Genomic DNA, 25,807 nt, shown 5'->3' on the forward strand with positions numbered 1-25,807 from the left:
AAAAGAAAGAAATTGGGTTGTCTTTAGTTTAAAATAGAGTGACAAAATTCTAAAATATTGTATGTAAGCCTCGAAGTAACAAAAGGGAAAAATCTATAGCAATTACACAAAAGAACATGATAAATAACTCAGGGCATACTGACACCACAAGACAATAAAACACATAAAAAGACAAAAATGGCAATAATAAGCCCTTGCTTATCAATAATTACTTTAAATGTAAACAAATTTTCTAATCAAAAGACACAAGGTTTGTCTTGATTTCAGCTGAGGTCATGATCTCACAGTTCATGAGATCAACCCCACATCAGGCTCTGCAATGACAGCACAAGGATACTTGGGATCTCTCTTCCTTTCTCTGCTCCTCCCCCACTCACACATTTTCACTCTCAAAATAAACAAATAAACTTAAAAAAAAAAAAAAAGACACAGGATGGCTGATGGATAAAAAACAAGATCCAACAACATGCTGCCTACAAAAGACTCACTTTAGATTTAAAGACACATAGAGATTAAGAATGAAGGAATGGAAAAAGATATACAAGCAAATGGGGGGGAGGGGAAAGGAGGGTTAGCTATACTTTATTAGAAAGTGGACTTTAAACTAAAAATGGTATACAATGATAAGGAAGGAATATAATGATAAAGTGGTCAATAAGTCAAAAATATACAACAATTGTAAATATATGCCCAACATTGGAGCATCTAAATAAAGAAAAAACTAACTGAGCTAAAAATAAACATAAGTACAATAATAGTTAGGGACGTTAATACCCCACACTAAACAATGGATAGATCATACAGACAGAGAATCAATAAGCAAACAGTGGATTTGAAAAACACTGTAAACCAACTGATACTAACAACCATATACAGATGTGCAACACTCTGCCAACAGACTACACAGTCTTCTCAAGCACACATGGAACATTTGCTAGGATACATACACCTTTATGTTAGGCCACCAAAAAGTCTCACAAATTCAAGAAGACTGAAATCATACCAAGTATCTTCTCTGATCACAATCACAGCAACCTAGAAATCTGTAACAAGAACTGAAAATTCACAAATATTTGCAAATTAACACTCTGAACAACCAATGTATCAAAAAATAAACCAAAAGCAAAAGAAGTATCTTCAAACAAATGTAAATGGAAACACAACAAACCAAAATTATGGGATGCAGCAAAAGCAGCTCTAAAGGGAAATTCATAGCAATGAACATCTATATAAAGAAGCAAGATAACAGATAACCTAATTCTATGCCTTATAGAACTAGAAAAAGAAGAACAAACTGAATGCAAAGTTAGCAGAAGGAATGAATAATAAAGGTTAGAGCAGACTTGAATGAAATCAAGAACAGGAAAACAATAGAAAAGATTAACCAAACTAAGAGTTGGTTCTTTGAAAAAATAAAATTGACAGAACTTTAGGTTTATTAACCAATGAAACAGACAGAAGACCCTAATCAACAAAATCACAAATAAAAAAGAAAATATTACAACAGCCACCACAAAAATACAAAGAATCATAAGAGGTTATTAACAGCAACTACATGCCAACACACTGGACAACCTAGAAGAAATGGAAAAATTCTTAAAAATATACAAACTGCCAATACTGAATCAGGAAAAAATATTATCAATACACCAATTACTAGTAAGGAGATTAAATCAGTAATCAAAAATCTCCAACAAAGAAAAGCCCAGGACCAAATGGCTTCACTGGTGAATTTTACCAAACATTTAAAGAATTAATGCATGCTTCTCAAAGTCTTCCAAAAACTCAAAGAAAGAACAATCTAAAATTCATTTCAGAAGACTTGCATCACCCTGATACCGGCCAGGAAAGGACACTACCAGAAGATGACAGACCAATATCCCGGATGAATACAGATGAAAAAATTCTCAATAAATTCTAGAAAACTGAGTTCAATAGCACATTCAAAGGATCATTCATCATCATCAAGTGAAATTTATACCTTGGGTGCAAATATCATTCAACATATACAAATCAATCATTGTGATACATCACATTAATAGAATGAAAAATACCATAATTATCTCAAAAGACACAGAAAAGAAATTTGCCAAAATTCAACATCCATTCATGATAAAAACTCTTACAAAATTAGGTATAGAATAAATATACTTCAACATAATAAAGGTGTTAGATAATAAGCCCAAAATTAGTATCATACTCAATGATGAAAGGCTGAAAGCTTTTCCTCTAAGATCAGGAACAAAATAAGGTGCCCACTCCCATCACTCTTACTCAAAATAGGCCTGAAAGCCCTTGCCAGAACAATCAGGCAAGAAAAATACAAGGTGTCAAAATCAAAAGGAAGAAGTAAAATTGTCTCTATTTGCAGATGACACGATTTTATACATAGTAAGTCCTAAAGACTCCACCAAAAAATTGTTAGATCTAAATCAGTGAATTCAGTAAAGTTACAGGACACAAACTTAACAAGCAAAAATCAGAAGCATTTATATACACTAACATTAAATAATCTAAAAAAATAAAAAAATAATAAAAAAACACAATTCCATTTACAATAATTTTAATAAAATACTAGGAATAAACTTCACCAAGGAGTTGAAAGACTTGTACTCTGAAAACTACAAGACTGAAAGAAACTGAAGAAGACACAAATAAATGGAAAGGTATCCCATGATCACAGATTGGAAGATTATTAAATGTTCATACTACCAAAAGCTATGTATAGATTCAATGCAATCCTTATCAATATTCCAATGGCATTTTTACAGAAGTAGACGAACTACCCTAAAATGTATATGAAACCACAAAAGACCCCAAATAACCAAAGCAACCCTGAGAAAGAACAAAGTAGGAGACAATACACTTCCTAATTCCAGGTATGTTACAATGCTACAGTAATCAAAACAGTATGGTACTGGCATATAAACAGACAAATATATATCAATGTAACAGACTCAAGAGCTCATAAATAAACCCAAGCATCTGCAGTCAACTAAGAGAGTCAAGAACACTCGGTGGAGAAAACACAATCTCTTCAATAAATGGTGCTGGGGAATTGAATATTCACATGTAGAGGAATGAAACTAGATTTCCATCTTACACCACACAAAAATAAAACTGAAATGGATTAACATTTAAACATAAGACCTGAAACCACAAAACCCCTAGAAGAAAATATAGGAACAAAAGCCCTTGACATGCGTCTTAGCAATGATTGGCTATGACACCTCAAGTATAAGCAACAAAATAAAAAATAAGTGGGCCCATGTCAAACTAAAAAGTTTCTGCACAGCAAAAAGAAACCACAAGAAAGTAAAAAGATAATCCACAGAACAGAAAAACATATCCGCAACTATGTATCTGATAAGGGGTTAATCTCCAAAATATACAATCAATACAACTCAATAGGAAAAAAAAAATCCTATTAAAAAAACTGGGCAAAAAACCTGAACACACATTTTTTCCAAAGAAGATACACAAAAGGGCACAGGTACATGCAAAGATAAACATTATGAGTCATCAGACAAATGCAAATCAAAACCACAATGGGTTATCACTTCATGCCTGTTAAGATGGCCATGATCAAAAACAAAAACAACCCAAAAAAGCCAATACCTGTTAGAATGCCTATCAAACAGATGGAAAAAAGAACCCATAGATATGCTCTTGGTGGGACTGTAAACTGGTACAGTCACTATGGAAAACAGAATGGAGGATCCTTAAAAGCATAAAATTAGAACTACCAGGGGCGCCTGGGTGGCGCAGTCGGTTAAGCGTCCGACTTCAGCCAGGTCATGATCTCGCGGTCCGTGAGTTCGAGCCCCGCGTCGGGCTCTGGGCTGATGGCTCAGAGCCTGGAGCCTGTTTCCGATTCTGTGTCTCCCTCTCTCTCTGACCCTCCCCCGTTCATGCTCTGTCTCTCTCTGTCCCAAAAATAAATAAATGTTGAAAAAAAAAAATTTAAAAAAAAAAAATTAAAAATAAATAAATAAATAAATAAATAAATAAATAAAATTAGAACTACCATATGATCCACCAATTCCACTTCCAGGTATGTATCCAAAGAAAACAAAAACACTAACTCAAAAAGGTATCTGCACCGCCATGTTCATAACAGCATCATTTACAATACTAACACATGGAAACAACCTAAGTGTCTGTCAATAAATGACTAAAGAAGTTGTGGCAGACACACACACACACACACACACACACACACACACACACACACATATGTATATACATACACACAGAATAGAACATTACCCATAAAAAACAATTGGGAAATACTATCATTTGCAACAACATGGATGGACCTTAAAGGCATTATGCTAAGTAAAATAAGGCAGAGAAAGAGAAATACTGTATGACTTTACTTATATGTATAATCTAAGAAAAATAATAAACAGAAAAAGAGATCACACTTGACTTGTGATTACCAGAGGCAGAGTGAGGAGTAGAATAATTGGAGGAATATGGGGGCATTTAGGTGGCTCAGTCGGTTGAGTGTCCAACTCTTGGTTTCAGCTCAGGTCATGATCTCATGGTTCATAGTTTCCAGCCCCACATTGGGTTCTAGGCTGACAGTATGGAGCCTGCTTGGGAGTCTCTCTATCTCTCCCTGCCCCACTCTCCCTCTCCCTCCCTCCTTCCCTCCCTCCCTCTCTCTCTCTCTCCCTCTCTCTCTATAAATAAATAAAAAAATAAAATTGGAGGACTATGGTCAAAAGGTACGAGCTCCCATATATAAGTACTAGAGATATAATGTACAACATAATGACTACAGCTAACGCTACTGTATGATGTATAAGAAAACTGTTAAAAGTCCTAAGAATTCTCACCAAAAAGAGATATTTTTCTTTTCTTCTTTCTTTTCTTTTTACTGTATCTATATGAGAAGATGGAGGTTAGCTAAACCTATTGTGGTAATCACTTCACAATATATGTAAATCAAATAATCATGCTGTACATCTTAAACTTCTGTAATGATGTATGTCAATGATTTCTGAATACAACTAGAAAAAATAAAGAAAAGTGATAACAAATGCTGGTGAGGATGTGGAGAAAAGGGAATCCTCATACACTACTGGTGGAACTATAAACTGGTATAGTCACCATGGAAAACAGAATAGAGGATCCTCAAAAAATTAAAAATAGAACTACCATGTAATCTAACAATTCGACTTCTGAGAACCTATCCAAACAAAATGAAAGCACTAACTCCAAAAGATATCTGCACCCCATGTTCATAACAGCATTATTTACAATAGCCAACTCATGAAAACAATGTAGGTGTTCGCTGAAACAGGACAATGAAGAAACCATGGCATATATATAAAATGCATATACATCATATATAAACCATATCATACACACACACACACACACACACACACACAACGGAATATTATTCATTCACAGAAAAACTAAGAAATCCTGCCATTTGCAAAAACATGGATTGATACTGAAGGCATTATGCTAAGTGAAATAAATAAGATAGAGAGAAGACAAATACTGTATGATTTCACCTATATGTGGAATCAAAGAAAAATTTGTAGAAACCGAGTAGAGTGGTGGTCACAGGAAGTGAGTGAGGGTGGGGGAAATGGGAAGATATTGGTCAAAGGATACAAACTTCCAGATAAAAGGTAAGTTCTCATAATCTAATGCTCAGTACTGTGATTATACTTAACAGTAATGTATTACACATTGGAAAGTTATAAATCTTAAATGTTCTCCCCAGAAAAAGGGAGTGGTAATTATGTGATGCGATGGGAGTGTTACTGAAGTCTATGGTGATAATCATTTTCCGATATATAAGTGTATCAAGTGGGCATGTTGCTCACCTTAAATATTCAAAATTTTATGTGTCAATCATATGTCAATAAAGCTGGGGGTGGGGAGGGTGAGGGAGCAATAGCCAACAATGTAAAATGCTATGTAAGTCAAATAGTAAAAGAACTCATGTCTGGCAGTGATGAAAGCAATGACATTCTCTAGAGCCAATTCAGTAACAGAACTTGTCAAACAGGAAAACAAAAACTTGTCAAACAGGAAAACAAAATATTTATGAAAAATTATGATTTTTAACTTTTCCCTTGTGATGCCAAATCAATTTGTACTATCCATTTAAAACAACCCATAATACATCCTACAATTCATTCACCAGGATCAGCACCAAAGCTAACATTAAGCATTTACTACGTTCCATGCACCATGCTGCGAAGTACTTTGCAGGATTAAGTCATGTAAAGCTCACAGCTCTACAGCAAGGACTAACACACTCTCTACATTTTACAGATAAGGAAAAGAGGCTTAGAGAGATTAAGTAACTTGACCAAACTTTACTAAGCATTTACCAACTGCAAGGCACTACGCCTGAATATGCAGGTAGAGATACGAAGAAAGAAAAAAAAAAAAAAAACAACTCTCTTCAAAGGGCTTGTATAATAAGAATGATAGACAAGAGACAATTCACAGAAATGTTATAAAGAAATAAGCACAAAATTCCATTTGTGTGAGCACAGAGAAGTCCCTCATCTGAAATGGGGAAGTGGGGATAACTGACTTAAGTTAACACTGGAGAGAAGCATGGAAACACTGGAGACAGCAAACAGGAAAGGTAGACAAAGGCTCACTCAGGAAAAGCACTACCAGCATGCAAAGAACTGTGGAATGCACCCTATGGCATTGAAACAGCAGGTAAACAGTACTCCTCAAAGACAGCCATGGTCAAGAGAAGTCTCAGAGTATCTTTAGCTGGGGTGGGGAAAGGAGTGTGGAAAAAGTCACGTGTAAGTAAAGATTTGAGACTAAGTGAAATGTGCCCAGATTTCTGGCTTTGGCAAACAGACATGTGAACATGCTTTACTTAGTATTAGGGACTGTATGTAGGAGGCACTGGTTTGGGTCCTGCGCTGTTTTAGAGTTCTGACTATTGTGATTTAGATTTACCTTAACCTTAATTCATTTATTTAAAGCTTCATAAAGAAACAGATGGCTTAATTTTATAAACCACGTTCTCAAAGGAGTCAAATCCAAGCAGTATTAATAGGGTTCTACATCTGCCAAATTTTTAGTCATTTCAGACTTTGAAAAACAAGTACCCATGAAGAGGAAGTTACAGAGTTAAAATATCAGCTATGAAACGACACAGGAAAAAATAGTATAACGGAAGTAGTGAAGGGAGAGCAGGGAGGAAGAACTTTACAGCCTAAATGAACATGAGAATATGGAAATATAACCTCTGGTGTCAGGAAACCTAACTTCTAGTCCCAACTTTGTTATTTAGCCTGAAAATTGGCTTTCCTGCTCTAATATCCCATAATGCAGTATTTTTTTTTAAAACATCTATGGTTACTATTCTCATTACGATTTGGAATACACTCCAACATGAAAGCATGTGACTCACGTACCTGTCAAGAGGAAGCTAAATTAAAACAGAGTACCATTAGGACAGTATTACATCTTGATTCAGCCACTCTTTCTCCCCATGAACTTTCCAGGAGGAGAATGTACAGGGAACAAAGCAAGATAGAGCACACCATTTCACCTCCCTGAGCAGGAGAAAAATCCTTTATTCATTCTGAAAGCTCCAATGCTAAAAAAAACAAACAAATAAAAAACATGGGACAATCTGCATTGCACAATATCCTCAATGGGGGAGAGAGGGGTGGAGGTCTCAACTTTTCTTTTGCTTAATCTTAAACTCAAATGTAAACCAAAAGACTATTAAAATATGATCGTTTTTAAAATAAAGGCATCTTCCTCTATTTTATCCGTCAGTCTTTAAAATGAAACTAGGTACCAATCTATTACATACACAAAGGCAAAAGAAGTATTTTTTTAAAGCATTCACATAGAAAACCTCATACAGCAAATATATCTATCTGAGGCATAACTAATTATTTCTCTCCTTTCTTGGGCTAAAAGCTTTTAAGGCATATAATAAATTTATTCCCAAATTTCCTTCCTACTATCTTTTGGATATATAATACTTAGAGAACTTCAATTCATACAATAAAAACAGTTACGTTAATAAAAGAAACACATGGAAAATTCACTTTCAAACACATTTCCAAAGCATATACAGACTCCTAATAATGACTGTTAACATTCAAAGATAAGGGAGAGCTATATGTATGTAAAAAGTCCTTTAACATTTAACATATAATTTACAAAGAGGGTCTTATAGCTAGGTAATTGTTAAGCTCCTAACACAACATATAGGTAAATAGGGGTGCCTGGGTGGCTTAGTCGGTTGAGTGACCAACTTTGGCTCAGGCCATGATCTTGCAGTCTGTGGGGTGCAAGCCCCCACTCAAGATCTGTGCTGACAGTTCAGCCCCTCCCCCGCTCTCTCTGCCCCTCCCCCGCTCACTTGCTCCCATGCACATGGGCATGCACTGTCTCTCCCTCTGTCTCTCTCAAAAACTGAATAAACATAAAAAACATTTAAAAAAAAAAGGGGGGTCTTTGGAGTAAACCTGTAAAGTTACAAGTTGGGTAAATCACAATCATGGGTAAAACCCTTAAAATAAGATAACTTTCCTTGGTAGAATGCTTTCAAATACAAAAAATCAGAAATTCATTTCAAAATGAATATAAATCTTACTAACATATAACAAGGATTCCAGAGTTAGAGAAATTACAAGGCTAGTTAAGTCATGTCATCAAACACCCATGTTCTTTCCATTTTTCTACCCTGACATCAGGAACCCACTGGTTTTTGCCCTCAGGCTTATACTTTCATGTTTATAAGATGGGTTCAGCAACTCAAGCATCACATTCTCATATTCATATACTGAAGACATGAAGAGAGAATTTCTTTTCCTTGTGTCCTTTATAAAAGAAGTGGAAATTTATCACAAGTCCCATATAATTTATGTGCTCACTACTAAACCAATAATCTGCAAGGTACTAGATAATCATGATATAATCTTTGACTAAGAAAAATGTTTTGGGCTTAAGATAGTTCCAGTTTCTCTAAATGAAAACAAGGTATTGTCGGCAAAGATAAAGGTAAGGCAAACAAAGCTGTCTGCCAAACCATCAAGCAAAGATATTATAAAGATTGTATCTAAGTACATGAAATGCCTAACATTCTATCTCCTATCTGTTCTACTCTTATTTTTTTGTCATTTTCTAATATAATTTAGACTTCCTTCCAAGTTTGTTAAATTCAATGAGTTATCCTAAGATATCTCAATTTAATACTTGGTATGAACAATAAACAGATTCCATGATTTACAATGAATTCTGTACCCTAAGTTTTACCACAATACTCATATAAACTAATTTCCCAATGGTTTGTTTTGTTTCCAAGCACTGAAGACTCTGAAATAAAGTACTTCCAAAAGTTGAGTCAAATCATACCGATAATGTTAAGCCATCTCTAAAAATACACTCCTAAGATAAACAACAGAAAGTTCCATTAATAAAATCAGCATCACAATTTATTCAACCTATACTCAAGTACCCCTTTTCATTAAAGGTACTAGAGTTCTATAGGTAGTCAGGTCATGGTAACATGCAGTGGAGAAAAATTTCTTTACCTCCAAATGTCAAACTAATTACGTATCTTTATATGATCAACCAAAACTTTAATAACAATAAATACACTAGTGAAGACTTTCTTTTATTCTTACTCTTCAGTTCATTAATAGCTGCAGAGTGCTACTCTTCCATGTTAAGACTTTTATTATAGATTTTGAAGGACTCCATAACCTCATTGTTGATCTTTTTTCTTCTGGCATAGGCAGATACCAATTATTAGGAAAAAACATATTACCTATTGTTTTGAATAACACTTTTGAAATTTTAATATTCCAACTGAATATTTAAGTTTTCCATAGCTATGTATTGAGAGAAATCCTATTTTTCCAAGATGTTCTCCTTTAATCTACATACAACTCCCCAGGAAATTATGTAAAGCCAGCCTTTCTGTATACAACGTGCAAAATACAGGGTAAGAGCTCCAAATATATATTATACTGGCAAGTGATTACTTAAAAAATGAGGTTCTAGGGATGGTAAAAGTTGTTTCCCATAAAACAGCACTGTTAATAGCACTTAGAAAACAGATGGGCCAGGAGCACCTGGGTGGCCCAGTCGGTTAAGCGCCTGACTTCAGCTCAGGTCATGATCTTATAGTTTGGGAGTTCGAGCTCTGCATCAGGCTCTGTGCTGACAGCTTGGAGCCTAGAGCCTACTTCAGATTCTGTGTCTCCCCCTCTCTCTACCCGTCCCCTGCTCACACTCTGTGTCTCTCAATAATAAATAAACGTTAAAAGAAAATTTAAAAAAGAAAACAGATGGGCAGAAAGAAAGATTAAGAGTTCCCCTTTAGATACGCTCAATTTGAGAAGCTGCAGAAATCTTGTTCAGTAAATAAAAACTGGGTAGAGATTGGGGCACTTGAGTGGCTCAGTCAGTTGAGCGTCTGACTTTGGCTCAGGTCATGATCTCACGGTTCATGAGTTCAAGCCCCGCATCGGGTTCACTGCTGTCAGCACAGAGCCTGCTTCGGATCCTCTGCCCCCCTCTCTGCCTCACCCCTGCTCACACATGCACGTTCTCTTTCTCTCTCTCAAAAAAAAAAAAAAAAACTGGAGACTGACATAAACACTACTAGTTGGTCCCCACGTTGCATGCTGCATGCACGCTCATACACATGTACACACTCAATGTTATATAACACATACATTGTTCATGATTTACCTGTTCTCTAGCAGGGGAACAACAGCCATTCCTATACTTAAGCAAAGGTAAATTTTCTTTCTTGGTGGAATGAGTTTACAATACTCGAGGAGGTACTCTTATGGAAAGAAGGAATCATGAGATCCTCTGACTCGACGAATAAACCCTGGAGACTACCAAAATAACCAGTGTCAGTCACTGGCATCCAGATGCCACTCCTATCCAAACTCACTGAATATTGAGAAAATGCAAAAGTAAATGTGGCAAAAGATTGACAGCTGATCAATCTGTGGCTCACGTGACATGTTTCTGCTCTTCCCCTGAGTCTTTCACGTGGAACAGACAACACATACGGGACTGAACATACTGGTGGGGTATGCACATGGAGGAAAATATCCCAGCATTCTCTTTTGCTTAAGTTACTCTCTCTTACTTAAGGAAATAATTCTTCGTGGATTTCGACATAACATGCAATCACAAGGACTAACTGACTTTGTTCTTGACATCTTTTCCGGGGCATTTAGCACCCAAGCCTTGGAAGACAGGTCCTTTCTAGACAAAGAGCAGATCTATTTATTTTCCGGTTTAATAATGTCTCCCCTGGGTCAAAGGTCAAACAAGCTTAGTGTCCATTATAAAAGACCTGAGCTCCCTAAACTCAAGGTTTCTCTCCGCTACACAACTTCCTGCACTTGTAGCAGTCATCTAATCTGCATCATCAACATAAATGCTGACCCTCTGGCAAATCCGCTGCTGTAATAAACCGTGCACTTGTGATCCAGGAATCCCATGCCTTCTGCCATCATCTGTGGAAATGCGGCAGGCTAAGCTCTCACAGACTTGCCAAGGAGTTTGGGCCATTCTGAGTAAGACCTGTCAGTTCCAATTACTCAGCAAGGAGTCACTGTACACAAAATCTAACCTAGCTGAAACTACCTGCAGTGGCAGAATCTGTGTCTACACGTATACGTACCCACGTGTAATTACTAGGCATTTCTTAAAGTTGTGCTCGTATATTTACACACTTTTTTTCCACTTAAGTTCTTTGCTTAAAGGTAAGATCCATTGCTTACTTCCATCCTCTCCCTTTTCTTAACTTGCTAAGATAGTGAAGCATCTACTTCATGGCTCTGCCACTAAAAAACAACTGGATATATACATCTCAGTATAAAATGTGCTTCAAACCATTAACGACACACAGAAGTTACGTCAGAGGCAATTGAGATATTTCATTTACATAATCATATTGCTTGGCAAAAATATTTATGAGCTGTTCAATTTTTCATATTGCATATTTATTGCTACCTACATGTCCAAGCCCATTAGCTAACATAAAGGATGTTACTATAATAGCCACCTTTGATGATGTCAAAGTCAATAAATCCATTTAAAATAACTACAGAATTTTAGCTCCTTTTATATTATCAAAACGTGTTATTATAATTTAAAACAATTCTAAATGAAACTGATTAACTGATAAGTGTTAACAACATAAGAAATAGAGAAACGGTCAAAATTTAAAAAAAAATACGATGCACTACATAAGCAAATGATCTACTACTAAGAAGGTACAGTCTTCCACAAGTTTCTATCACTTAACAAGAGGATTCAAAAATTAGTTTAATGACTACAGTGAATGTAATTAAGGAAAGTGACTATAAAGTCTCTAATCTTTTTTGCCAATTCACCCAACTATTTCTCTTCACTACATTCTTAGAGAATATAACAAAATTATTTTCTACTGAATTAAATGTCTTCATGAAGAATATATATAAAAATATATATGTAGACACACATATACACACATCCATGAATACGACCAATTCTTCCATGCTGCAAAATCTCCCATCTGGGAAGTTCTCCAACAAAGTAAGAGTGTGGAATTCTCCATGTGTCATGATAAAATAAAAAACTTATTTCAGTAACTATAAATTTCACAATAATGATGAAATCACTTTATTTAGCAAAAAGAAAATTGAAAAATATTTTATCACATTTTAGGATCTCATCATGTCTAATGCTCTCATTTAAATGAAGAACACATAATAATAGCCACTAGTACTGACCATCTGTTATGCTCTAGGCACTGCACTAAGTAATTTATATACAGTCTTATTTAATCCCATTGACAAACCTGAGATGTAGGTATTCTGTGTTTAAAATTTTTTTTATTTGAATGTTTATTTTTGAGAGAGAGACAGAGCATGAGTGGGGGAGGGACAGAGAGAGAGGGAGGCACAGAAGCCAAAGCAGGCCCCAGGCTCCGAGCCCTCAGCACAGAGCCCGACGTGAGGCTCGAACTCCTGGAACCGTGAGATCATGACCTGAGCTGAAGTCAGACGCTCGACCGACTGAGCCACCCAGGCGCCCCTATATATGGGTTTTAAAACAAAGAAATTAAAGTTCAAGGAAGTTAGGCTGTTTGCCTGATGTCATACAATTAGTGACTCAGTTGTAACTGGACCACCTGTCTGACTCAAAAACTTACAGTGATAGCTATTACTGTCAGAACTATTACTTCCATAAAAGCAACTAGTGTCCATTCTGAGTTCCAGGTTCAACTTTAGACTTCAACTTAGCCTCTTCCCACCCCCAGAATGAAGGAATACACTATTAATGTCAAGTGAACTCCTCAAGTATTTATGTCAGTAACATTTTTTGTAGTAAACTAAGTTCCAACTGCTATACTTGCTGGTTCAACGGTGTCAAACATTACAAGGGCATCAGGGTCTAAACTCAGCAAAGAACGAAGTGACATGTTCAAAACAAGCCTGGAACCACGAGAGACCAACCACTTTCCACTATTTCCAGTAAAGTATATTTTTCTTCCAGTATTTAAAGAGATCACAGCCTCCAAGTTATTAAGGACTAAGACTGAATCAGGTGCTCTGAACTTCACAAATAAGTTTGTGTAACTTAAATAATGTGAGTGTATTCTCAGAGAACTGAGTACCAGATACCCAACTAGATTACATTCCAGATATATATACTCATTGAGCAAAGTATTAAAACTTCAATTATTTGTTATTTCCCTCTTCTTTTCCTTAAATATGTGCATTCTGCAATACCACAATGTAGTAGTATTAGACTCTCCTGTGTAAGAAAAACAAAAGTGGTTTTGGAAGACATCCTTTTCTAATCCTCAACAATTTTCTCCCTAATTTTTCATTTAAAATGTTTTTTATAAAAAATGGTAATGGAACAGATGTTAGTTTATTGTCATTGTACTAAGGTAACCAGTGTTGTCATCTGTTAAAGTTGTCACACAATTGGAAATACTAAGACGCTTTGAAGATGCACACTTTTCAGTCCGTTCAGATTTTTTTTCTTCCAATTGAAAGTTACTGTGGTCATCAGAATTTCCATGAAATCCTTCATCATTTTTTACTGCCCTCTGCTGTGATAATCAGCAAAAAAAAAAAAAAAAAAAAAAAAAAAAAAACACCTTTTAATCCCCTCCCTCAAGAAAAACTATGACACCTAAAACTCTTGGAATGTGGTCTATAAATACCAAATGCTAGAAAATGTACCTTTAACTTATACTTGTAAATACAGTTTTAATTTTAACAGTTCTTCTCTAAACCTGTTACCGGAACTCCAACAAGAATCCTGTATGCCATGCTTTCATGTTAAAATTAAAAAGCTAAAGGGAAGAAGTTCATATTGAGTTCAGAGTTGTTTCAGGTAAAGATAAAGAGAATCACAATTATTTTGCGCATGAGGCTGTTTCATTACTCTCTACTCAGCTATCAAGAAACGTGTGGTAATATTTTAAACCCGAATTAGATTTTGAGGCACGTGTGTGTAATACTTCACCAGTAAAATCTTGAACTACAGCGAATACTCTTACTAAAATAATGTACGAAACACTACTCACATTTCCAAAAGAATTTTTTTTCTGATCCTTCTAGATTGAGTATCTAAGGGAAGGATGGATAACTGAAATTCCCCAATAACTCTACTACTTTAAATATAGTGACTTCAACCCTCTCATCGAAGTCATTAGAGGAACAAGGTGGAAATCAGGTGATCTTCACTTCACAAACAAATTTAGATAACTTAAAAAATGTGAATTTATTCTCAAAGGAGTTCAACATAAGTAAGCAAATAAACTACAGCTTTAAAAATGTGTAATTACGAATACAAACTTAAAACACATTCCCAATACGCTCCGCTGTCGCTTTAATCGAGTAACGAAGGGAGCTGGGTACTGAACCTGAAGGACAAACAGTTCTCACAGGTTTACAAATATTCCTGAAGAGTATTTTCACACCCAACACACCCCCTTTCAGGGACTCAAGGGCCCAAACCTCGGCCTCCGAGGATCAAAGCGCCTTGAGTCTGAAACAGTTCGGTGCTAAATCGCAGAGTGGAAGACGATGCTGTACTGTTTTTGAGCAAACACCACGATAACCCTACATCCGTGACTGCGCGGCAAAAACGACTCGCCCCAAGGCCCCCCAACCGCTCCGCTGGCGCCCCAAGGCCGCCTTCGCCCACGCCAGCGGCCCGGCTGCCTAGCAACGCGGAGAAGCTGCCTGGCAACGCCGCCGCCCCGGCCCGCGCCAGCCGGCCTGGGCCCACCCGGAAGGTCAAGGGATTCATTCTACCTCTTTTTTCTTCTGTCCTCCCCCGAGCTGGATGCAGAGCAGCAGCAGGAGGAGGAGAAAGGGAAAGCTCCCGGTGGGCAGGTATCGCAGCCGCCGCCCCGCCAGCCTCCGGCGTGAAGGAGCGCCCCTGGCACCCATCGCCGCAGGGCAGTGTCTCCTCCACGCTCGGTAACCGTGCGCGCCCAGCTCCTCCCGGCGTCCTACTCCTGCCAGGCCAGCCGCCGGGTGCCCCCGGCCTGTGCCCTCGTGGGCGCCTGCGGCTTCGCCAGGGAAGCGGAGGCCGCGGAGGACGCGGAGGAGGAAACTGACAGAGCATCCGGTTCACCGGCGAGGGAACCTGGAAAGGCCCGGGATGGGGCAGGAAGTGGGCGTGGCGAGGGAGCCGGGGCCTCGTGCGCGCCTTGCTGAGCCCTGGGCGCCCGAGCTCTCCTTGAGACCCGCGCCGCGCTGGGGCTCCGTTCTCCAGCCGGGTGACCGAATGCTCTCATGTTACTGAAACCGGTGCGAGTCTCCAGGAATATGCGAGGGCCCGGTTCAGTCCAACGGGACTAAATTCCTGTTTACCTGTAGCCACAGACAGGCCTAATTGCCTTTTGGACGATAGAGGAGCAACTTAAGGAATCAGTACCTGCCTGGCCCCCTCGCCCATGGGCCATCTCCGTTTCCATGGGACGTTTTTTGGGACAGCTGTGGCTCACATACTGAGCCCTCTCAAGCCTCTAACATAATCCACGGAATATAATCCCCTGGATGAATAGTGGCCGTCTGCAACTTCACAGCTGTTTCTGCAGCCCCAATGGAGGGGCCCGAGGAACCCTTCATTCACTTCCTGCTCTCTGAACATTTTAAGAACAAAGCAGCAGGCTGTTTACTGAATATCTGATATGCACCAAATACTGTTCTGGTGTACCTTTTATTCCATGGCAAGGTTTCTTCTCTTGGATCATGAACACCTCTGATAGTCTGATGAAGCCTACTGGGCCCAGTCTTATTTCTAACTGCATAAATTAAATTCATAGATTACAAAGGAATCAAGTATAGTGAAATACCATTATCCAAATGAAAACAATTCACCTCTTTTGCCCCAGTGGTCAACAACATTTGTATTTGGGGAAATACTGGAAAGCAATGGTAGATGTAAGAACCACCATGTAAACATTCGGACATCACAGGGTGATTGTAACTGACCAAGAGACAGAATTGTAGGATACTTGGCCAGCTAAGTAGCATGAGGGCTGTAAATAAACTCTGCAATAGTATCAAATCTAACTGTATCTAACACCAATTCTAGTAAATATGGTAATACTGAAGTAGCGAGGATGATAAACAGTATTTCAAAATATCTGCTACGGGGGCACCTGGCTGACTCAGTTGGTACAGCCTGTGACTCTTGACCTCCAGGTCGTGAGTTCCAGTCCCAGGCTGGGTGTAGAGATTACTTAAAAATAAAATCTACTACCGTACTGTTATCATAGGAAAAGATAGGATTCAGTAGGCAGAGAGGGAAAGGACCTGAGATCCCTGGATGGGGAGAAACTAGTATTTTGGAACAATGCCGGGCGTAGTCTGACTGCAGCAAACCCCCTCAGGCATAAGGTTCCTCTTAAGAATGTAAAAGACACTTCCTACTCCCCCTCAAGTTTTCCTCAGGAATTTGACAAAAGACCTAACTAAAAATAAGTAGACTAGAAAACGTTTGACCCACAGGGAATGATATAGCCATAGACCACCCCTCATAGGATGGAATCGAGCCAATCAGGAGTGGACAACCCAGGACCTAGAGGTTTCAAGCCAATAAGGGTAGGCCCTGGGAAGGAACGAGGCAGGAAAGAAGAGAGGGCTGACCAGAACCTTATAAAAGGACACTTGCCTGTTGTAGCGCGCATTTACTGTCAAATGCCCCCTCTCTGTAAAGAGAGCTTTCGTACTAATCTTACTTTCTTACACTCTAATAAACTTTTGCCTGCTGCTCATTTTGTGTCCATGGCTTCCTTCTTCCAGGTGGTGAGACAAAGAACCCCGGGTACCGAGGTAAAAAAATCCTGCAACACTGTGATACGAAGTTATTTGTAGTTTGTAATTTCTGCAGGAAACAAAGCCGTATGTACTGTTAATACCACCATGGTTTGCTTTCTGCTTTATAATTGAAGAAAACAAGATTTTTCATGAGAGGTTAGTACCAATAAGGTTAATTTTTTTCCATTTCAAGTTTCCCCAAATTTCATGGACTCCAGATTAAGAACTGCTCCACAACAACCTTATCAGATAAGTCTTATTGTAACAATTTCACATAAAGAAACTAAGACCAGAAGATCCAACTCAAAGTCATACAATTTGAAAAAGGTATACCGGGAATTTGAACTTGGGCAATCAAGCTCGATAGCCATTATTATATACAATTCTATGCTGCCTTTTTAAAAGGTATTTACGAATAAATCTCTCTTCTCTGTCTCCCAGACTTTTGATTTCCCACTATTATGTGAGCATTTTTGCCCATAGTAATTACTCGCAAAAGAATAGTTCCTTGCTTTTTCCTTGAAATGTGTGAAAATGGCCTCCACTTTTATCTATTTGGAGACAGGAGTAAATTTATGGTCGATATCAGCTGAACATCTATATCAAGATACACTCAACATAATCAAAATCCACCATCTGCCCTGTTCTCTCCCAAACTCGTCTTAATTTCTGTTACTGTAACTAAATGCTACCACCGTAACCAAACCAATGTGAGTTCTCTCCTTGCTGAGTCACAGAGAGAAACTACACGAGGTGAATTTTTGCACAAAGGAAATTTTATTTGCAATAAATAAGGAAATCATAGGAAATAACTAACAAAGCTGCAACTCTGAGCAAGGGTGTATGGGTTCCTTTCAAAAAAATTTTTTTAGTGTTTATTTATTTTTGAGAGCGAGCACGAGCAGGGGAAGGGCAGAAAGAAAGGGGGTCACAGAATCTGCAGCAGGCTTCAAGCTGTCAGACGCGAAGCTTGAACCAACAAACCGTGCGTGAGATATGACCTGAGTGGAGGTCTGACACCGACTGAGCCACCCACTCACCCAAGGGTTAGGGAGAATAGTTTAAAAGGGGATCCTTGTCAGTGGATGTAGACGTGGGCATGAGGTCATGCATGCACCTTAAGGAAACATGCATTATACATGCATTGTAAAGTAAATGAGGTTTGTGCTCCTCCTTGGGCAGAGGTTTTAATATTGTAATGAGGTAAAGGTAATTATTGGTTATTCTAGAGGTCACTGCACTGCCCACTTGAGCAGGTGAGTCAGGGAGTTAAGCTCAAAGCGGTGGGAGTGATCTGGGCTGGCTGGAGGTCCCATCAGAACTGCTTGAGGGGTGGTTTTGCCTTCCTTTTGCCTGAATTAAGAGATAAAGCAGGAAAAAAACGCTTAAGGAAAAATGTAGGACAAAGGTCGGCTAGTAGGAGCGGGCGAGCAGTAAAGGTCAGGTCTTGGGATCGAGTTGATGATACCACAATCCTCCCAATTACCAATTTTCAGAGCCTCAGAGTGGCCTTCCATTTTCCTCATTCTGTCCAACCATACTGCCATCCATACTTGGTTTCCAAGTTACTCAGCCTCCAAAGTGTCTTAAGAATTTGTTTTCTCCTTTTCATTTTGTAACTCTTGCATTCTTTAGAAAGGCATCAGGACACCATTATTAGTCCATTCTCCCCTTGTTTATAAATTTACCTTCCTCCTCTACCAACCTAATCCAAAACTTTTTAATCCTGCCTTCCTGCATTCTATTCTTGGTAAATTAGCCAGAGTGATCCTTTTTATACAGAAACCAGTGCAAAGTACTTTCTCTGTCTTCAGCATAAAAAGCAGTCTTTTCCATGCCCTCGGGCCCCTATGTTACTTTCTTCCTGGCTGCCTTTCCAAACTCATTTCTACTTCTGCTTTCTGACTATGCTCCAGCCAGGCTGGTTTTCTTTTTGTCCTTAAATATGTCAAGCATACTCTTCCTCTATCCTTCCCACTGTTGTTCCTTCACCCTTTTCACACAGATAGATGTCCACATGGCAAACTTTATCACTTTATTCAGGTCAAGGCTCAGATCTCCTAAACTATCATCTTGAGATAGGGAAACTAAAGGGACCCCATGAGGGGGGAAAAAACTGTTTTTTTAGCTCCTTTACCTATTTCTATTCTTGCTAGGATCTGCACACACACACACACACACACACACACACGCCTTAATATATGTCCTCATAAGGGATAAGGAGTTAATGATTCCTTTGGAGACTTCCAGCCCAATAGATGACATCTCAGGAATGACTGGGTAAGAATGACCCGGCAAGACCATCATGTGTGTATTCTGGACCACTGGCACTAGACATCTCAATGCCAAAACCCTCTGGCTCCAAGGAATCTGTGATTTATGATGCACACATGGCCCCTGTCCTTGTTCAAACCAGTTTCTGGATGCCAGAGAGGACCTGTGCACCAGACCACAATCATCAGTAAAAACCCCAGACCCCAAGCAAAGAAGAGACTCTCTCCTTTGCTTCTGAGTCTCCTGGACACTCTGTCTGTTCCTGCACTCCCTATATATCTCCAATAAACCCTGCTCTCACTTCCTACTGGCTCACATTTGATTTCTATCCTGCCGCACTTAGCCAAGGACCCTCCGGGCTCATCCTGCAGGACCCAGCCTGCCTGCAGCAACCTCATTTCTCAGACAACGCTTTCTAAAAACTAAACTCCTTACTCTTCACACGCATACACCCTTAACTTTTTCATATAGCACACATCATTACCTGAAATTATGATGTGGATTCATTTATTTCTAGTCTCCCCTATTAGGATGTAAGCTCCATAAGACAGGGCTTTTTATCTGCACTGTCCAGAATAATCCCTGTTTCACATTTTTTATAGTTATCTATCACTAACTGGCATTATGCTTTTATATTCCTTTCCCCATTGTAATGTAAGCTCCAGGAAGGCAGAGACTGTTTTCTTTATGAGTACACACTACACCAAATAGTGCATTTGTTGAATGAATGAATGAATGAATGATTTCAGCCATTCTCTGTTTATTCCCTGAAGTACAACACTAAGCATGTCACTGCCTTTAGTCCACATACTTTCAGTAGCTCATCCCTAGGTTTCAAAGGAGGTCCAAACTCTGGCTAATGGCTTAGAGCCAAGTCAAACCCTTTATCCCTGCTTTAATATAGCAGCCTTCAAAACTGGAGTTTACACCAAGGACTACATAGACAAATGGTTTTATTAAGAGAAGCCATTTCCAAAATCTCAAAAATCCTGTGTTCTTCCCTAAAATTAATGGACTTGGAAAAAATGCTGAAGTGCAGGCTAACTCTTCTTCTTGCCCAGCTTTGTCAGGACAAGGGCCTTCTATCTTAGCTAAAGAAAGAGATCCCTCCCTCCCATCCTGACTAGTATATCTAGGTGGGTTGCCCCCCACAAGGGACTAAAAAGACAAAACAGAACAAAACAGGGTCTCCTGGGTGACTCAGTTGCTTAAGTACCCAACTCTTGATTTCAGCTCAGGTAATTATTTCCCCGTTGGTGAGTTTGAGTCCCGCATTGGGCTCTGCACCGACAGCGCAAAGCCTGCTTGGGATTCTCTCTCTCTGCCCCTCCCCTGCTCTGAGGGAAGCAGGCACTCAAGCGTTTGAGCTCGCCCTCTCTCTCTCAAAACAAGTAAAGAAACATGCAAAAAACAAAAAAACAAAAAGACCTCCAGGGCAGCCAAAGGACCATCCTAAGTATTTGTATACGTGTTGAAAAGTGAGTGATTTTAATGTCTTAGACAAAAATCCTTTTGTTAATCAGAGGTTTCTGGTTTTTTGCTTTCAATAATATTGAAAGAGGGCACCATCCACTTGTCAGGTATAGATCATTTAAAAATTGTTTTGGGAATAGAACGCTACATAAGTTTTGGCCCATTACTCAAAAGGAATTCAAAAATTGAGTGATATTGTGATAACAGACTCCTATTCTTGTCTCCTCATTGTGATCATAGTTCTTTAACACCTAATACAAACAAAAATTAAAAGTAAGAGTAAGAGCCCACTGGGTGGCTCAGTTGGGTAAGCATCCAACTCTTGATTTGGACTCAGAGCCTGCTTGGAATTCTCTCTTTCCCTCTCTCTCTGCCTCTCCCTTACTTGTGCTCTCTCTCTGTCTCTCAAAATAAACATTCTTTTTTTAAAAATAAGAATAAAATAATGCTGAATATGATCTCATTCCAGCAATAATTAATATTCATCCATAGACATGTAAAGTACTTTTTAAAAACCTTAACCATTTCTATAAGTAATTTTTTCCCAGTACACTTTTGCTTTTCATTTTTTCATGTTTGCTACTGTTTTCTCAACTTCATAACATATGTTGTTATTTTGATCAATTGGATACAACTCATAACTAATGATAACTCAGTGCAAAACATAAATTTTAATACAGCCTTATGGTCAGAAGTGTGTTTAAATCAAATTTCAATTCACACAACTCTTTTTTGCAGAGAAGACTTTCAAGCAAAACAAAAATTAGGATAACAGTCTGTCTGATTACACTGCCAGTGGGAGGGTAAACTGGTTTAACCAGTTTGTAAAAGTGGCAGTGTCTACTAAAGCTAACTGCACCAACAGTTCCAAATAGACATAAATTCACCATATGACATGTATAAATTCGTATAGCAGCTTTGTTCATAAAAGCCCAAAGCAGGAAAGAGACCAAACATCTAACAACAGTTAATCAGATATATAACTTGTGATACAGTCATACTATAGATCAATAAAAATGAACTAATGACATCTATACATAATGTGAATGAATTTTACAGTCTAAGGATCCAGACACAAAGCTAATGTATTTGGATTTGTGGAGATAGATAACATCAACCAAATGAGAACAGGAAGAGGCTATTTTTTTCCGAGCTTGCTATAGCAAGGGAGTAAGCCACCCTCACTTGAGTTTTGACAGACTTAAATACAGGCAGAGGGAGTAGGAAACCTTAATGTAGAAAAAAGGGAAGATCCTAGGTACCCGCCAATTGGAAGCTATTGGCTTGGAGGAAACTGTAGTTAGACTAAATAGAAGGAGGGCATCTATGTGATTGGCTAGGGCAGCATGTTTGGCTCCCTGTAGTTGGTCTAAGTTGGAAACAGGGACAAAAACTAGATAGCTGTCAGTTTTTTATCAAGTCTTGGCTATTTGGGGCTAACTGTTAAAGAAGTTATTGTTGGGATTTCTGGATTGACTAGAGATAGCAGTCTGACCTCCTATAGGTTGAGGCTGGCTTCCTGGGATGTTCATTACATATAAGGGGTTGGTTTCTTGGACATATTGCTACAGGTTGTAGGTCAGAGTTCTATTTTTATATATGATCTGGCCATTGTTGGCTAATATACTAAATATCTCAGGTTGGAAGTCAGGATAGTAGAAGAGGGCTCAACAGGGTGCTAGAGTACTGGAGATAGTCTATGATCAATTTCCTCCTGTTCTGAGTGCTGGTTATTACACAAGTGTGTATTCTTTGTAAAAATTTCTTGAGCCATAACTTGGTGATTTATGTATATATGCTATATTTCAATATAAAATTTACTTTTTAATAATAAGTTCCATAAAAAATTATAATTTTTCAAATCCCTTGGAAGCAACATAATGGAAATGCAAACTCAGGAGGATAAAAAGATAATATAAAACAAGCAATTGTTAAAAAGAAGAGCTCCTTCTTGTGTGTGCATTTGTTTTTTAATGGATAGCTATCATTTCCATTCCTTCAGAAATATTTAAAAGAATGCCATGACAGTTTTATTTTTTGAATGTCAATATTTATAACTTGATGGAAATTTTCATCTTTGTATTTTAAGCTTGTAATGAAAACTTTTAGATGTTTACTTTAAAATGCACAAAGGGATATCTAGTCTTCTAAATTCCTTTAGAAGGATGTTATTGAAGATCACATTCTGTGTGTTCCTGCCTTTGTCACTGGTGCATCTTTCTGGAATGAACTTGTCTATCCTCCCTGCACTTCACAATTTTGCTCATTCTTTAGTGCACAACTTAAATATCATCTCCATTATGATTCCCAACTCCTAGTCAACAGTAATCACTGTTTTCTCTTTGCTTCCATACATTTTGTTCACAAGTTGCTTATTTAAAGTCTCACAAGTCATAAGTATCTAAAGACAAAAAATATTTACAGGCAATTGTGTCAAAACACTGCAACAAACAGTAATGATTACTAAGAACTTAACTTTTCTTTCAAATATAAGTAATCTTTTCAAAAATTATTTGAGAGAATATAAAAGCATTTTTTGTGACAAAACTTAAGTGCTAATCTAGGCATTAAATAACATGGTGATTTTATAGATAGAGATTAAAATAATAATTTTAGGTTTTCTGTGCATTATTCTTGAAACAATATGTAGTAAAGGATTTATTAACACACTTTACTGTTTCAAGATTTTTTTACGTCAATACCCATGTTCATCGTCTCACCGCTTTGAAGAATGAAGAGGTGGACACAAAATAAAACGGGCAGCAGGCAAAAGTTTATTAGATATAAGATGAGAAAGTGAGAATAGTAGGAAAGCTCTCTTTACAGAGAGGGGGCATTCAAATGTAGATGCCCCCAACTATAGGCAAGGGACTTCGTTTTATAGGATTTGGGTGGGCCCCTTCCCTTTGCCCTTGTTCCTCCTCAGGTCCTACCCTATTGGCTTGATCACTGTAGCTGCTGGGTTGTCATTCTTGATTGGCTGGAATTCATTGTGGGAGGAGTCAGGCTATGGTCATACTATCCACCATGTAACATATTACTTTTACTTATTTTACTTCTTTTAATTAGGTATTCTGATGGTCAAATTCCTGAGAAGAAGCTGAGGGGGAGTAGACGGGTGTCTGTTACATTGCCTGAGGGAGTTTGCGGTGGTAAGAGGCTCCCCGCATTGTTCCAGAATATGTGTTTTTCCCCACCCAGGAACATCAGGTCCAAATCTTTTCCTTTCTGTCTACTGAGTCTTATCTTTTCCTATTGTATTACTATATATGTATTTAGGCATTCACAGATTAAAAAATTAATAAATCTGTGAAACTTAAAGCTGTAGCTTTAAAATATTAGTATATTAAATAAAACACTGTATATGTCATAATAAATATACCATATTGATAAACTATAATAACTGTTAATAAGCAGACAATCACATGCATTATTTTGTATGTTTATACATCTTTGTAATTGGAGTGCCTGGAATACTCAAACACTTGTATTAATTACCATATTTAATCAAAGTAAGTATGTTTTTCTCCAGACACAAGAGAAAAATAGAAGACAGAAAAGCAAGAACTGTTGAGCTATCTTTATTTCATGAGTGCTAATGTCTTATTTTACATATATTTACTAAGGTAAATAGTGTATATTTTGCTCATCTATAGCTATTCTCCAAATTTTTAAATTATGTTTAGCAATTGTGACATTGTGATTTATAATATAAAATGTATATCTGGTCTTCATCCCCATTTCTGGCACAGAGCTCCTTAAAACCCTTGAAATTTCCTAAGTGACAAGGGTGAGAAAGATGTTTTTATTATGTTAATTAGGTGACTTTTGGACTCCACCCAAGGATGGGGCTGGTTGCCAGGGGAACTAACCACATGATTAGAGGGAAGGGAGAGGAGCTAGAGGTTGAATCAATCATGCCTGTGCTATGAAACCTCCATAAAAACCCAAAAGGACTGGGTTCAAAGAGCTCTGGGTTGGTGAACACGTGGAGATTCTAGGGAAATGGTATAGTTTGAAAGGGAATGGAAGTTCCACCCCCCTTTCCTTATACAACACCCTATCCATCTCTTCCATCCAGCTGTTCTTGAGTTATATCCTTTTATAAGAAACTGGTCATCTAGGAAGTAAAATGTCTCTCTGAGTCTTGTGAGTCACTCTAGCAAATCATTCGACCGGAAGGAGGGGGTCCTTGAAACCTCCAACCAGTTGGGCAGAAGCACAGATGTTGTTAACTTGGCCTTGTGACTGGAGTTGGTGGGGTGATAGGGGAAGAGAAGCAGTCTTGTAGGACTGAGCCCTTAAACCATGGGATCTGACACTATTGATGTGGTTTTGGAGTGGTGGTGGGGGTTTGGGGCCCACAGCCAAGAAGGAATTCTTGAGACTTCTTCATGTAAAAAGGTAGTTTTAATAAAGCACAGGGACAGGACCCATAGGTAGGAAGAGCTGCCCCGGGGGTTGGGAAGAGAGACTACGTACAGTGGATTTGGGAGAGGTAAAGGCAAAAGGGAGGTTCCCCAAAGGATTTTCATATAATAAAGAAGACGCAGGATCCCAGAGGCCTAGCTGTTGTCAGGCTAAGGTTGTTTCTCCCTCTAGCAAAACATTAACCTTAAGAGGGTAGGGAGTTCCTGGAGAAATATTATATTCTGCCTGCCTCAAGTATTTGTCATTGATCTGCAGATTATAAGGAAATTTAATTTTATCTGCCATTTCCTTCTGTCTTTGTT

The 25,807-nt window shown here is 38.2% G+C and overlaps 1 protein-coding gene across 9 annotated transcripts in view; it reads right to left on the reverse strand.

Moving 5' to 3' along the window:
- The window catches only part of TUSC3 (tumor suppressor candidate 3), a 284,190-nt gene extending 268,583 nt beyond the window's left edge, over window positions 1-15,607 (reverse strand). For 3 of the 9 annotated variants that reach the window (XM_019828317.3, XM_045056847.1, XM_045056851.1), the window contains exon 1: window positions 15,312-15,603. In XM_019828317.3, the coding sequence (XP_019683876.3) occupies window positions 15,312-15,449 (138 nt within the window). In that variant the 5' untranslated portion in view covers window positions 15,450-15,603. Of the gene's footprint in view, window positions 1-15,311 lie in introns of all 9 variants that reach the window. The other 6 variants (XM_045056849.1, XM_019828316.3, XM_045056850.1 and 3 more) reach the window with 4 other exon arrangements.
- Between the last annotated feature and the right edge of the window lie 10,200 nt (window positions 15,608-25,807).

This window comes from Felis catus, chromosome B1 (assembly GCF_018350175.1).
Source record: "Felis catus isolate Fca126 chromosome B1, F.catus_Fca126_mat1.0, whole genome shotgun sequence".
Classification (NCBI taxonomy): Eukaryota; Metazoa; Chordata; class Mammalia; order Carnivora; family Felidae; genus Felis; species Felis catus.